At 42.4% G+C, this 15,244-nt stretch overlaps 1 protein-coding gene across 4 annotated transcripts in view; it reads left to right on the plus strand.

Annotated features, from left to right (window-relative positions):
* The window catches only part of LOC116330296 (Down syndrome cell adhesion molecule-like protein 1 homolog), a 49,129-nt gene extending 35,491 nt beyond the window's left edge, over positions 1-13,638 (plus strand). For 3 of the 4 annotated variants that reach the window (XM_039617927.1, XM_039617928.1, XM_039617929.1), the window contains 16 exons: positions 650-835; positions 1,826-1,981; positions 3,569-3,708; positions 5,894-6,047; positions 6,602-6,719; positions 6,873-7,036; positions 7,122-7,220; positions 7,457-7,645; positions 7,840-8,127; positions 8,242-8,397; positions 8,488-8,518; positions 8,645-8,763; positions 8,882-9,034; positions 9,291-9,491; positions 9,577-9,888; positions 10,586-13,638. In XM_039617927.1, coding sequence (XP_039473861.1) covers positions 650-835; positions 1,826-1,981; positions 3,569-3,708; positions 5,894-6,047; positions 6,602-6,719; positions 6,873-7,036; positions 7,122-7,220; positions 7,457-7,645; positions 7,840-8,127; positions 8,242-8,397; positions 8,488-8,518; positions 8,645-8,763; positions 8,882-9,034; positions 9,291-9,491; positions 9,577-9,888; positions 10,586-11,019 — 2,900 coding nt within the window. In that variant the 3' untranslated portion in view covers positions 11,020-13,638. The remainder of the gene's footprint in view (positions 1-649; positions 836-1,825; positions 1,982-3,568; positions 3,709-5,893; positions 6,048-6,601; positions 6,720-6,872; positions 7,037-7,121; positions 7,221-7,456; positions 7,646-7,839; positions 8,128-8,241; positions 8,398-8,487; positions 8,519-8,644; positions 8,764-8,881; positions 9,035-9,290; positions 9,492-9,576; positions 9,889-10,585) is intronic. The other variant, XM_031752563.2, reaches the window with a different exon arrangement.
* Positions 13,639-15,244: the final 1,606 nt, after the last annotated feature.

A 15,244-nucleotide genomic window follows, 5' to 3' on the forward strand; every position in this document is an offset into this window, starting at 1 on the left:
CAAGGAACCCCATTACTCTTTAAATGTCTGCCCACTCTACCTCCCTTTTCCCTGGTCTGCCTTCTTTATCTTCCCTTTCTTCCCATGGGTTTCCTTGTCATCCTCCTCACTGGTCCTCTGTCTATTATACGTGTTTTTATTTCTTATACTTTTTTGGACCCTTCCTGTCTGAGAGGAGAGTAATGACGGGCACTCGGATGATGAAAATTGGCCAAGCAGGTAGTCAGAAGCTGCCTCTACAGCTTCAATTAGCTTAAACAAGAACATTGTCTTCCTTTAGATTTTATCCTCCACATTTCAGCTCACACCCTGCTCATCTGCATTTTGACCCCTTTGGTGTAGCTCTTTTACTATTCATGTTGCTCTCTCAGTGCTCTTCCTCCTCTCCATCAACCCCCCTCCACTTCTCCTCTCTTCTCTAAAAGCTAGGAATGAACAAGGAGCTATTCAGGACTAATTTGAGCTTATTTGACTGATTTATTTCAGCGGAGATTTCCTGTGGTTTGTGGCATTGAGTTATTATTAGTTATCAGTGCTTCAGCTGCCATGCTACGTCGGACCAGATTTCAGTAGAAGCCATTAAAACACTTAAAGTACTCAAATATAGTTTAACAGTGCAGCACTAACACTCACTCTCTATGTTCCCCAGTGCCCAGCGAGCCTCCGCAGAACGTGAGAGCAATCTCTGTGACATCAGACGAGGCAGTGATCACATGGGCAGAGCCTCCACGGCTGACGCTGCACGGTGTGCTGAAAGGCTACCGGGTTGTGTTTTGGTCCCTCTTCCCTGACGGAGGTGGGTGCTGTGGGGGCCAGGCCCAGTGGCCAATGCAGAGTAATTATCACCTATCTCATTCTAAGATTCACCAACCCGCCCTCCCACTCACCTACCTTTCTGTCAGTGCTGTGAGTCAGAATGTGTTAATGTGTATCCACACCTTTCTCATAAAGCACTTCCTGGTCCTGTGTGTTTTTGAATTTGTCTGTTTGTCAAATAGACTGTATGTCCAAGATGGAGATGTGGCTCAACTTTAGCTTAAGGGCTAGCCTTTGATTTGACAGAAGTGACCACATTTAGATGAGAGGGTGATGCACCCATGCATCCATAGGCTGCGGGGGTGCATCACACAGGCACAAATACCTACTATTTACTACATACAAATAAAACTCTTGGAAAACTAACAGTTAGTTGCACAGTGTGCTATATTATTTGCCAGATAACTGCTCCAGAAGCACCAACACCCCAGACATGATCAACGTCATGCACCTAATAATGCAAAGCATAAGTCCTAATCACATTTAATTGAACGAGTTATATAAAAAAAGATGCCTCTGTAGAGTTTTTATGACTTGCTACAACATCATTTTTATGTAGCATATTGCAAACATGTTTTTTTTTCCAGCTCTTAAGTTAGTCATTTTAATTCGAAAGTTGCCTTAAGGCATTTGAGTTTTTGGCACTTCTGCACTGGTTTCATTTTTCACCCCCAAAGGTTTCTGTTAAGTCTGTCATAGTTTCTTAGATTTTTAATAAGGCTTATGATCAGAAAGTCACAGTATAGCAATGAGTGTCTGTGTGTTGTAGGTCCAATGTCTGTGCAACTCCGTTTCCTAAAAAATTGTTTGCTCCTCCTTTAGACATTATGTTGAAATAGGAAGGTAATTAAAAGTGGCTTATATTCATGAAAAAAAGAAAAGTAATGGCCACATTACCAAAGTAATGTACCTGCAAATAAATATATTTTTTAGGAGACAGAGTTGATGTGTGTTGTTCCTCCTATCACCACCTATACCTTCTAAGAAGAGTTTTTCTCCTCTCCCTCAGAATGGGGAGAGATGCAAAACATCACCACCACACGTGAACAGGTGGAGCTGCGAGGGCTCGAGAAGTTCACAAACTACAGTGTTCAGGTGCTGGCCTACACGCAAGCTGGAGATGGGGTCCGCAGCAATGTCCTCTATATCCAAACCCGAGAGGATCGTGAGTATACAATTCATTAGTTTTTTACATGCAGAAAAGTGTGCAATGTAAGGAGATGGGGAAACGGATAGAGGTAGATTTAAAAAAGGGAGCTGGTTGTATCTCAAACCCATAACAAAAGCTCATAACAAGCTATGCTGGGAATCTCCATTAGCTGTGCTAATGAGAATTAAGAGGCTTTGAGTCCACAGCTCAGGGCTAAGGGAGGTGTTTCGGGAGGAGGAGGGAGAGGTGATCTCTTAGAGCATATAGCATCCAGGAGTCAGCCATCAGCCTGGGCCTGCATCCTTACCACCAGCCCTCTTGCCATAGGCATAGGGATTAACTCCTTTTGGATTAGAGAGAATTAATTTTGTGCTTACACCATTGGAGGCAGGATTACAGCCAGATCCATGTCTCTTTATAAAGGAGGAGGAGGGGACTGGGGGGCTGAAGATGGAAAGATACAATGGTGATCGCACAGCCCGTTCTTGGCTGACAAAAAATAATCAGTCAAAAAATTATAAGAGAAACACCACAGCTGAGGTGTTTGTTTATTTGTGTCTAGACTGCTGTCCTCTTCTGATTGGCTCAGTTTTCCATCGTGTATTTTTGTAAATGAGACTGTTCACTTAGTAGTGTTCTCTTCCTCATCATCACTTGGGTTGTGCTAGTTCTGCAGCAGACTGTCTTGGCAGACTGTCTGTCTGTGTATCTGTCTGTCTGGAGTCCTGGGCAGATTTTGGGCACCAGATGGGACCTGACTCTCCCAGCTCCTACTGATGCTTTGACATGGGGGTCCAGTTATGATAATGATAGCCTCCTGTGCGCCTCCCTGCTGCCATCGTTACATGATCCCTGTCACTTTTTCGTCCCTGCTTACTTCTTTTAAAACTTGCATCTCTGCTTTCTGAGTTTTTGTTGTTTTCTTGCCCGCTCATGTCCTCTGTAGGGGAAAGAGGTCTGAGGGTAGAGACTGGCAGTATGACGGCATCAGGGGGCCTCACAAAGAAAAAAAGAAGAATGGGGGATGGATTTAGAGGGCTGGGTCTTACACTGTGGTAGCCTCCTTCTGTAGAGGCCAGATGAGGCCCACTGTCAGGCACAAGTTATATTTATGGTTTGGTTTGAATAGGGTTGATAGTGTGGACCCAGTACTGTAAGACCGATGAAACAAAAGCATTATTGTTCACCTTTCACAGTATCCAGTGTCCTGATGTGTTTTTGTAAAGTGTGCATGTTTTTTAAGCCCCTTTTGTGCCATTATCTTGTAATCAGAGTATTAACAGTGTCCAGTGCCAAGCTGAAGTGGCTAGCAGAGGATCAGACACTAATGTCTAATCTGTTTGAGAGTTTTGAGAATGCTGGGCGTCACAGAGTCAGAACTGCTGACCAGTGTCTGAATGAACATATGTCACAGCCATCCACTCAAAAGGGTGTTCTTCAAAGTCCTTCCAGAGCAGCTTAGTACAGGCTAAGACTTCCAATCCGCAAAAAAAGCCTGCTCACTTTAATAGCCATCCAACACCCAGCATGTGCCTGCACAAACACAAACGCACACGCATATGGATGCCCGCCATGCTGATGTTGCTATGTCTTTTCTCCTAGTTCCTGGTCCACCGGCTGGCATCAAGGCGGTTCCCTCCTCCTCAAGTAGTGTGGTTGTGTCCTGGTTGCCTCCTCTCAAACCAAATGGCATTATCCGCAAGTACACCATCTACTGCTCCAGTCCGGGATCTGGACAGCCAGTAAGTGCCTCCTCTGTGGGTGTGATTCATATAGGGCCAATTTATCTCTGAGGTCCGTGAAAACCAAGTAACTTATTAAATCTCTACCAATGGAAATAATTCATTTGTAAGCGCTGTTATTAAATGAACCTGTATGCATGAATTTGTGTGTGTGTCTGTATTTATGTGTGTGTGTGTGTGTGTGTGTGTGTGTGTGTGTGTGTGTGTGTGTGTGTGTGTGTGTTGCGCATGTCTCTCTTTCACTGTGTTTGCACCATCGCTTTATTTCCTGCCCTCCCAGATGAACAGATGAGGTTGTCTTGGCAACGTGATGAGACGTAGATATGCAAATGAGCCAGAGAACAAGCTCACACATGCACACTGCCGCATCAGAAGCACACACTCACAGAGACATCACATTTCGACATTTTCTATTTATACACATACGTGCAAGCATTTCAATTGTGGTTAGATCATGTGCACACAAACACCAGCACACGGTGAAGTCTGATATCAGGCTAGAATCTCACTTTCTTATTATTCACAAATACTCCTCCCTCTCTGTGCATGAGTGCCATGTAAATGAGCACAGGCAGGGAGGAGAGAGGGAAGGAGGGAGGGGGGTGGAAAGAAGGTTGAGAGAGAAAAAGAAGCACACCATTAGAGGTAGGGAAAGACCGAGGGGAAATGAGAGAAAAAGAGAGGGATGAGGGAGAGATAGGCAGGGTGGAACGGAGGAGAGAGGAGGGTATCAGTCACATCGAGATGAGAGTGCTTTTGTCCGTCTTTTCATTATCTCCCTGTATCACTCCCTGGATCACCACAACACCGCCACGATGCTGAAGGAATGTTCGAACCCCCTACACACAAACACACACACACTTATGCACATCCTCCCCTCCCTGTGTCCCTCCATCCACTCCTCTTCACTGAGCTACACAGAGAGGGAGAGAAAAAGCAAATGGTGAAGGAACACAGAGATGAACAGATTAAAGAGAGAGAACAGAGGATCATCTTAAGAGACAACAGTCTTTTTGTGCATTGCCATGTATGTGTTTGTGTGGATGCAGGTGAGTGTTCATTCTCAAAGGTTTGCTTGGAGGAAAAATACATCCAAGCAAACCTTAAATCCAGTATTGAGTACAGCATTATAAGTAGCAGTAGGTCATTCGTATCACATTTATTTTGAGTAGTGAGATGGTCCGTTTGGACAAATAGACAGCTCCGCACAAAGGTTTACATTTTCTGTTTTGCCTTTTTCGTGTTGACCTAAAACCTGTGTTCAATTCTGAGCAATCATACTGCTGGCTGTGCATATTTTCTATAGTTTTTGTTTTTAAAAAAACCATGGTTTTATGGGTTTTGCCTGAACAAAAAAAAAAACAGAGAGAGAGAGAGAATACCACATCTGTTTCTCCTTCACAACCTAACACTCAGTTTGCTCTGCAAAAAGCTTTAACTCCCTCAAAACATTCAAATGATGTCAAGTTGTATACAGCATAAGATCTATGTTGTTCAGACAATGAATTCACAAGTTGATTTGGGTGGAAATGGAATCCATAAGGAGGTCAGCCATAGCTGAGAAAATCCGGCAAAAATAATGCACAGTATCATCCTTACATTTTGGGAAAGACATAAATAGAGAAAGAGTCAAAAATGCAAGTTGCTGTCAGTGTATCAGAGACAAAACATCTCAGTGGACTCTATGTTTGTGCTTTGGATTTAAGTGATTCGAGAAACAATATATGTATCATTTCTGCCTTTTATCACAAGGCAAACGCTGCCAGTGAGGCTAATAAATAAGAATTTTAAACAAACAGATGACATTGACAGGCGTATTTGGCTTTCTCTTCATTTCTCCAAAAAGTATGCTTTTCTGTTGTTTCAAGATATCGACAGTGTTCAAGAAAAATTGCACACCTCCTTTTTCACTGAGCGTATTTTGATGTGTCACAATAGGAAAAGGACAGATGTAAAAAAAATTGTTTAACCTGTCAACTGCAGGAGGATTAGTTTCAGTGTCCTGGTGTCACGTATGTTATACCGAAACTTAAACAGAATAGAGCCTAAATTAATGTTATGTTCATCTTAATTTCCTTTGTAGCTTTATAAAATGTAGCACTTTAATCAAGTCCACAAGCTGCCACCACTCCTGTTATATTACCGTGTTATTTGCTAACATGACATTGCGTGCCCTCTGTCCCAGGCTCCCAGTGAGTATGAGGCCAACCCAGAGATGCTCTTCTACCGTATCACGCACCTTACCCGCGGTAAACAATACCTCATCTGGGCTGCAGCTGTGACAACTGCTGGAAGAGGCAACATTAGCGCAAAGGTCACTGTGGAGCCTGCTGGGAAAGGTGGGTCCTCCAGGCATGCCAGTTGTAAAGAAGAAGGGTAAAGAGATTTGTGCAAAGGTTATCAGGGAGAGCGCGCTAAACATGGCTATGAACTGGCAGCATGATCTCCTTTACACAGATCACTTTCATCAGTCTCCCTCCCTCTCGCTCTGTGTACAATCTCTGCTATTGATTGACAGCCGTGGTATTGATTGAGCAGCGGCTGTGTTGCAAGAAACGCTGTTGTTAATTATGTGGTGATGAACAGGGCCTATCCAGTAAAATGACCCTTGGGGAGAGAGATAGCAGGCAAAATCAATAGAGGGGAGGATTTATGGAGAAATGATAGACTCGAGACTAAGAGTTTTGACAGGGGGCTACATTAAAACACTACGGTACAGCTTTTTAATCCCTCGGGAGCAAGGATTCAGGCCCACTTAATCATCCAAAAGCAGACACAGAAAGACAAGTTGAAGTATGAATAGAGTCATTTTGGTGTAATGCTTACTATTTGAGTTTAACATCATGTGCTAAAGATGTGAGTTAAGTTTTACTGGTTGCATGTTTGTGTGCAGTCCCAGCTAAAATCCTGTCATTTGGGGGCACTGTGACCACTCCCTGGATGAAGGAAGTACGTCTGCCCTGCAGCTCAGTGGGAGAGCCTACTCCCACAATTAAATGGACCAAAGACAGGTCAGAGTGGTCACTGTATACCCTTAGATATCAGACATATCATGCACACATGCTGATGCTATTTCTTGTGAGGAAAATTTGATTTTTTTTTTTTAAACTGCCTACTTAAATATAAGGCTCTTGATTCTGAATAACCTGTCTGCTCTTTATCAGTGAGGACTCTGCCATTCCTGTGACAGCTGACAGCCAACGGCAGATCTTATCCAATGGTACACTGGTGCTACGCTTAGTCAAAGCAGAGGATTCTGGGTACTACACCTGTACGGCCACTAATACCTTAGGCTTTGACACCATCATAGTGAACCTTGTGGTACAAGGTAAGAAGAAATAGAAGATTTATTTGAGTGAAATAGACACTTCTGTATTGGTGCTAAGTTATTGTCTGTGTGTGTGTACATCCAGTTCCTCCTGACCAGCCTCGTCTGACTGTCTCCACTACTTCCACCTCCTCCATCACCCTGGCTTGGATTCCTGGGGATAATGGAGGAAGCTCCATCAGGGGTATTTAAATATTGTTGACCTGTTTTTTAAGGGTGCTTCACACTTTTGATGTCATATGTACTTATCCAGTTGTGCAACAAGCTTATGTTTCTAGGTAAAAGGAAGTCAAACCGCAGCCGGCTGTGGCTAATTGTAGCTGATTGTTGCCCCCTGGTGTCCAACAGATGGAGCTGCAGCAAGGATACACCACCATTAGTAGCTGTGTTTGACATAAATGTGTGCTGGTGTGCCTGCAGGATTTGTGCTGCAGTATTCTGTGGACAACACTGAGGAATGGAGAGATGTGTTCATCAGCTCCAGCGAGCGTTCCTTCAGGTTGGACAATCTCCGCTGTGGAACTTGGTACAAGGTCAAGTTGGCTGCCAAGAACAGTGTGGGCTCAGGACGTATCAGTGAGATCATTGAGGCAAAGACGCATGGAAGAGGTGAGCGGTGTAGGGAAAAGTGTTGAAGCTGGAATTAAGTGGAAATAAATCTTCTTTTTCTTTACTGTCTGTTCTTGTAGCAGCAGTTACAACTTTCTTCTCAAACATGAAGCCGTCAATGCATCACAGATAAATACATCTTAAATTGCTAATTTATGATTATCTTTCTAACCTAGTGTCTTTTCCTTCTCCAGAACCGGTGTTCAACAAGGACCAGCCTCTGCTAACGCACATCAACTCCACTCATGCAGGGCTCAACCTTCAGGGTTGGACCAGCGGGGGCTGCCCCATCACTGACCTGATGCTGGACTTCAGGCCCAAAGGTACTTGGGCCTGGCAGAGCCTCAAGGCCAATTCCACAAATCAGCTTTTCCTCAGCGAGCTGCGAGAGGCCACCTGGTACGAGCTCAAAATGAAGGCCTGCAACAGCGCTGGGTGTGGCAACCAGACCTCCCAGTTTGCCACAACTGACTACGATGGGAGTAAGTCTCTCCTAGTTTTTCAGGTCTTTGTGTATCTTTTTCCTCTCATCCATGTTTCTGTTACTGACCCTTGTAAATTTTATCCAATTTTTCTTCTCCTTCTACTCTCATTAGGTACAATCCCTCCCATTAAATCAGCTCGTGGAGAGGGGGACGATGTGAAGAAACTGTTCTCTATCGGCTCTCCTGTCATCCTGGTTACCCTTGGCGTTGCTTTGCTCTTCATTATACGAAAGAAACGCAAGGAGAAGAGGCTCAAACGACTTAGAGGTGGGAATGAAACTATTTAATATATCACTAACACAAGTGACAAGCTGAAAAAAATATGTCTAATTATATAATTATACCGTCTTCTCGCAGATGCTAAGAGCCTTGCAGAGATGCTTATCAGGTAAGAGACAGCTAGCTTTATTTGTTATGTGCACTGTATAGAATAACAGTATTTTGCATAAATAAATCACTTACAAGCGATTTCAGGCTTAATATATGTGTTTTGGTTTTTTGTCTCTGTATGTAGCAAGAACAATCGAAGCATAGACACTCCAGTGAAGGGTCCTCCTCAAGGACCAAGGCTCCATATTGACATCCCACGTGTCCAGCTCCTCATTGAAGACAAGGAAGGCATCAAACAGATAGGCATGTGACCGCACATTGACAGCAACACAGCTGCCAATCATAGTGGGGTTTTTAGAAGCCTCTAAAAGATCATCTTTAGCATTTTTATGTAACTTGTTTATTTCTTTACTTGCAACAGGAGAGGACAAGGCAGCAGTGCCGGTGACAGACACAGAGTTCAGCCAGTCAGTGAATCCACAGAACTTCTGTACAGGTGTTTCCCTGCATCACCAAGCCCTTATCCAGAATTCAGGTCCTTTGATTGACATGTCAGACATTCGGCCCGGCACAAGTGAGTTTTATGTTCATGTTTTATGTTCAGATATATATATATATATATATATACATATATATATATTTGTTCTGCTTGTCACAGCTTTCAGTGAAATAGCTTCAGCCTTTAAATATGAACAACAGATTTGACCTTTTATTGAAGTGCATCTCCAATACATTTGAGAAAATATAGGCTTATTGACAGCTAATACATGGATATCAAGCATCTTTGATACTAAGATGTTCTCTGATCCCTGTGACCTCTCTCATCTCAGACCCAGTGTCACGAAAGAGCATAAAATCAGCCCACAGCTCTAGAAACAGATACTCTAGCCAGTGGACGCTTAGCCGCCCCAGTCAAAGTCAGTCAACAGCCTCTGCACGAACTCTGACGTCTGACTGGCGGACGATGGGCTCTCATGGCATCACAGCCACCGAGAGTGACAGCTACAGTGCCAGCCTCTCACAGGACACAGGTGGGTTAAAATTAAGAAGACTTACTCTCTTGTAACTAAGTAGCTAAGTAAATGGTTGAAAAAAACGACACTTTTTTTCTTTCAGATAAGGGACGGAACAGCATGGTGTCCACAGAGAGCGCGTCCTCCACCTACGAGGAGCTGGCTAGGGCGTATGAGCACGCCAAGCTGGAGGAGCACCTACAGCACGCCAAGTTTACAATCACAGAATGTTTTATCTCTGATAGCTCGTCTGATCAAATGACGACAGGTACCAATGACCCAGCAGACAGCATGACCTCCCTCAGTACACCCTCTGAACCAGGCATCTGCCGCTTCACTGCCTCACCACCCAAACCGCAGGACTACGACCGCGGTAAAAATGTGGCTGTGCCCATTCCCCACCGTGCTAACAAAAGTAAGTATCAGAGGTGTGTCCCATGTGGGGACGCTGTTCTTTTGTTTTGTTGTTTTTACTTGTTTTACATTCAGTGCACATGTAGAATTACACATAATTACAGTTAAGCCACCCATACACACTTCAGCTTCTCCTATGTATGTATTGCATGCCCACAATTAAAGACACACAAGGATGAGAGTAACAAAAAGCCACTGGTTGCTAAAACAACAACTAGATTTTTGTTCCAAGCCATTTTGCAACCTACTTCCACATCAGTTCCTCATTTTCATACTATATCTTACTTTCATATCACTGATGCCTGCTCTGTTCTGTACTTTTGCCATTTGCCTTTCATTATACACAATGAAGGGCAAAGAGGTGCGATCAGGTCAGAATATTCAGACTGGAAATATTGTAATGGGGATAAAAAGGTCTCTGTGTAAAGTTTGTATAAACAAAGAAAGGTTTTTATTACAAAATGAAGATAAATATGCAGGCCAATGAATTATTGCTACTGTCGATGATTCAAAAATATGATTCAAAAATAAAAGGATGAATCAAAAAATATTTAATAGCACAAAAAATTGCATACACGTAACAGACTTATGATACACAAGCAAAATATCCAACTTGTGTCTGTTATAGGAAGTGGTTATTACTTATATGAATATATGAATTGTATGGTTTTGTCCTGACTCTTCTGTGGCCTTTTTAGGTGAATTCTGTAACCTACCCCTTTACATGAAGACAGACCCATTTTTCCGCAAGCAAGGGGAGCTGCATGACCCATGCCCAGCAGTGCCGCCGCGAGAAGCGTCGATCCGCAGCTTGACGCAGCGGGCGTATCACACCCAGGGCCGTCACAAGACTCTAGACCCTGCGAAGCAGCAGGCCCAGACACTGGGCCACTCTGGGCTGGGCAGCTTGGGTGCGAGCTCTGGCACTGCCACCTTGCCTCAAAGGACTCTCACTATGCCCAGCTCCAATAATGCAGCAACAGCTTCCACTTCCAGCACGAGCAGCAACCCCACCAACAGTAACAAGGTGGGGGGCTCCAGAGACTCGCTCCTAGAGAGCAGCTCCTCTGCACTGGGGAGGTTGCAGAAACAGAGTGTGGGGGCCTACTCCAAGTCATACACGCTGGTGTAGTCCATTCTTCTGCACAGACTGCTGTCCCACTCCTCAGCCAGCCCCACTCTGGCGCTCTGCGATCTGGGTCTGAATGGGCATGCAACCATTTTTTCTTCAAACCCAATTAATGGTGAACTGCCCAGCATCCTGTCTGATTTACCTTGGGAAAGATGTTCTCCCAGACAGAGACCCAGCTAACCCTACTTTTCATGTTCATGTGGGATTCTTATAAAAGGACTACTAACTCCAACTAACAGTTCCAGCCGGCTGGTGCTCAGCTCCACTCAGCTCCCGCAGGAGCTGCACAGCGAAAAACCAGGAAGCGATTCTGTGGTCATTTTGAAATACTGACTGTAACCGAGGAGCTAAAACCTCTGTGTTTATGAATATGAAGACTACCATAGCCAGTATGAAGCTGTGTGGCATTCCTGTCTCATACACACACACACACACACACACACACACACACACTGTCCTCCATAGTTTGAGTATTATTGTCAATTTGCAAGCCTTCCGATTAAGTTCCCTCTTCTTACTGTATCTTTCACCCTCTTTGTGTCTCTTAAAGCCCCATAATGCTATTGGCAGATTCTACAATGTTGATTCCCAAAAGTAATGATTCAGGTTCCCTTCCAAGAAGATTTTAGTCACATTAGCATCCTCCACACATCACTCTGCAGCTGAACATTGTCTAACTTAAACAAATCATGACAACCCAAATGAACCAGCTATAATTTCTCACATTACAAATACAGAATATTTGGTATTATAAAGAATTTACATATATATTTCTATGTAGGTATATTATTGACATTTAAGTGAAATTATGACAAAGTATAAATTTTACATACTACAATAGTGTAGTATTATATACAGCAATTTAATGTTAATGTCAAATTCTAAGAACGAGACAATCGCTCAATCATGAAATTTTAAAAAGAGAAATTAAAAAAAAAGAAGGTTCGACTAAAGAGAGAAAATGTTTAGTATATATACAGGATGTTTTGTATGTTACTGTATGTAGGGCGACTAGCAGAAGGGTGTTTTGCTTACGTTTGGACAGAGGGATGCTTTCCTATCCGCACGGTGTCATGGGAGAAGCGAGACAGTGCAGCAGAACACGACATCCTTGGATCGCAATGCCTCCTTGGTTGTTTGGTGAAAACAATCATGACACAAGGCCTTCCAGGATTTCTGTAATAATATAAGTCTACCCATGAGGATATAGGCTCCTTGACTTTTTATTAAGCGTGTCAGTAGCCTGAGTGGCTGGTAAATACAATAACATTCAGAAACCAAATCAGTGTCTCAGAGGATCCCCGAGTAAGTTTTATGCTGGGAGAAGGTTTGCTGCAAAGTGGTCACAGACTTTTAGTTATTATAGAGTATTAAGGCTTCTATTTGTGGCACGGGCGGCAGAGATTGACAGTCACGGATAGAGCATCCTGCCAACTTCTCCGTCAGCCGTGCCACACAGCTAGGCTTTGCTCTTCGTAGATTAAAAAGACAACTAGCTGAAGGAGTCCCAGTCATGATGTGAATGAAGTAAGATAATCTAATGTCGAGAGATGTTATATGTCAGGGAGTTCAGTTTTGAAAATTATATGATCGATATCATTGTTGTTGTCCTGTTTTAAGTACTGTAAACGCCACACTTTCTTCATCTCGATGCCCCTCCATTTTTTGCGCTAACATGCATTCACACAAGAACCTATTGGATTGGTTTTTTGAAGCATTTCCACAGCAGCGGTTTTGTGGGTTCATATTTATTTATCCATTTGCTTTGTTTGCTTGTTTGTTTGTTTAGGGGGAGGGGAATCTGTTCTTCGGTTGATTTTCACGTTTTGATTTTCCGTTCAACTTGTTCGGTCTAAATTCTTTGGTACCAGAGGCCAAACGGTACAAAGCTATGTGGCCTGTGGCTAAAACTAGTTCAGCCAAGTGAAAATCAGGGACTCATAGCTCTTTTGGTCACACAAAGTACTATTGTATTGTGTATATACTGGACAGGAGTCTGTCTGTAAACTTGAATCGTTCAGGCTCCTGTCATTTAAACCCCATTCAGATAAATTTAAGTAAAAAAAAATTCAACATCCTATTCATACAAGATCCATCATCTCTACCTTTGTCAGTGTTGTTTATAGATTAAGTCTTGTACATATACACAGTTTTGTATGAAGAGCTATTTTTTCGTCAGAATAAATCAGGGGACACATCAGGGTTGAATGCCCCAGTTTCAAAATTGAAATAATATCAAAAAAAAGTATTTTACTTCTGAAATGGGTAAAAAAAAAAACATTTTTTCTTTCCCTTTACGTTTTTTGATACTAATTTGTTGAATTTTTATTCTTTTTTTAAAGTCTTTTGATGTTGTCATTTGTCCTGTTTCCTTTTTTTTAAATTAGCATTCTTTTATATTTTGTTCATCCTCAAATTAAGTCATTGCATGCTTGCTAAAAGGGAAAAATTGAAGGGAAAAAGTGTATGAAAATCCAAACTTAAAAAAAAAATGTTGAGGGTATCCCAAACATTTGTTTGAGTTGCTTGTTACAGCAATTGCTTGTGTTCAAAGGTACATTTTCTATGAAAAGAAAGCAAAAACTAAAAAGATCATTTAACACCTTGTGCAATAAAGCTATCTTTCATATGTCACGGCTTCTGTCATTATCTAGAGGACTGTTTGTATGTCTTGTGAAAATGTCTGGACCTACACACGCATGGAGTTTACAGCCAAACCAGTGTTCATGAACATATATATATAAATATATACATATAGTAAATGAGCTGCCACGTGAATGAAAAAGTCTTGAAAAGTTACATAATTGTGGTAATCTGTGGCAGACTGACATCATACAACATTTTAAGAGACTACATTTGGTGGTTGACCTTCTGTTTTGTCATATGTATGCTGTTGTTATGGTGGATGCTCTCTAAAGGTCATCTTCCATGGATTTCCATGAGCCAAAAACTCATGAAAATCAAAAAACTGTTTGAAAGATTCTCTACAAGACAGATTTTTCTACACTTGGCTCCTTATGATGCCTAATATCCTCGAAAAGGTCTTCTCAGGTACACAGTTGTGGCGCTAAGCACAAGAGCCCATCCTGATCAAACCCTTCTTAGACAGCTGGCCTAAAAGAGGGGAAAGAAGCTAAAACAGATTTAGGCAGACAATGAACTGAGGGAATGGACCTAGACTCAGAATATGACAAACAAGGATTATTTTGAAATGTGCAAAGCCTCTCTAGTGAAATCCAAGAACAGAAATAAGTAGATGTTAGTAAAACATGGTGTTTTATGCTTTCATATTGTTTACACTAAATTCTGACCCTACCAAATGCTGCAAGAAATCAAGACCTATCAAACCAGACAACCAGACATCGTCCAGTTTTTAGCCCGTGCAAACTGAAGCCTCCATTTCCTGTTCTTAGACAGAGGTGGAAACCTGTGCGGCTTTCTGCTGCTGTAGCACATCTGCTTAAAGCTTTGATGTGTTGTGTGTTCAGAGATGTTCTTCTGCATAACTTGGTTGCAAAGAGTTGTAATTCGAGTTATTGTTGCTTTCCTGTCAGCTCAAAGCAGTCTGGCTATTCTCCTCTGATCTCTGATATCAGACCATTCTCTGTAAACTAGAGATCGCCATTCTGATGTTCATTTCAGCGGGCCTTTCTTTATGCATTTATATATATGCTCAAATCCATCAAGAATCCATTCTCAATCATGTGATTGGCTGATTAGATATATGCGCTAATGACCTTCTGCTTGTACTTCCTTCAGATCTGCATACTGGAAAGAGAAAGACTGAAAAAGAATTGACTCGATGAGTGTCCAAAATACTGAATTCTACACCTCAGGATTTCTTAGGTTTATTTGAATAGTGGAGCCATTATAGGTAATATTATTAGGACATCATGTGGTTTATTTTCTGACACTTCAAGAAGTTCTTAAGCCACAGAAATGATCGTGTTTTCACAAGCCCACCGTAATAAGTAAATCCCATAGAAAGAGCACTAAGAGTAGCATGTATTGAAACGCCAGTACATAAGGACACACACACAGAAACACACACGCTTGTAAAGATTCGCCAGAAAACTGTACAATATGGACGAGAATGCATTAGATGTAATGAAACACCCACCCACTGTGTCAGATCTACGGCCACAAGAGGGCGACATAACGCTATAATGTTTGACCCTTCCCCACAGAGGTTAACAGATACTGTGACGACAGCACTCTCCCAAAA

Source organism: Oreochromis aureus, linkage group 10, assembly GCF_013358895.1.
Source record: "Oreochromis aureus strain Israel breed Guangdong linkage group 10, ZZ_aureus, whole genome shotgun sequence".
Classification (NCBI taxonomy): Eukaryota; Metazoa; Chordata; class Actinopteri; order Cichliformes; family Cichlidae; genus Oreochromis; species Oreochromis aureus.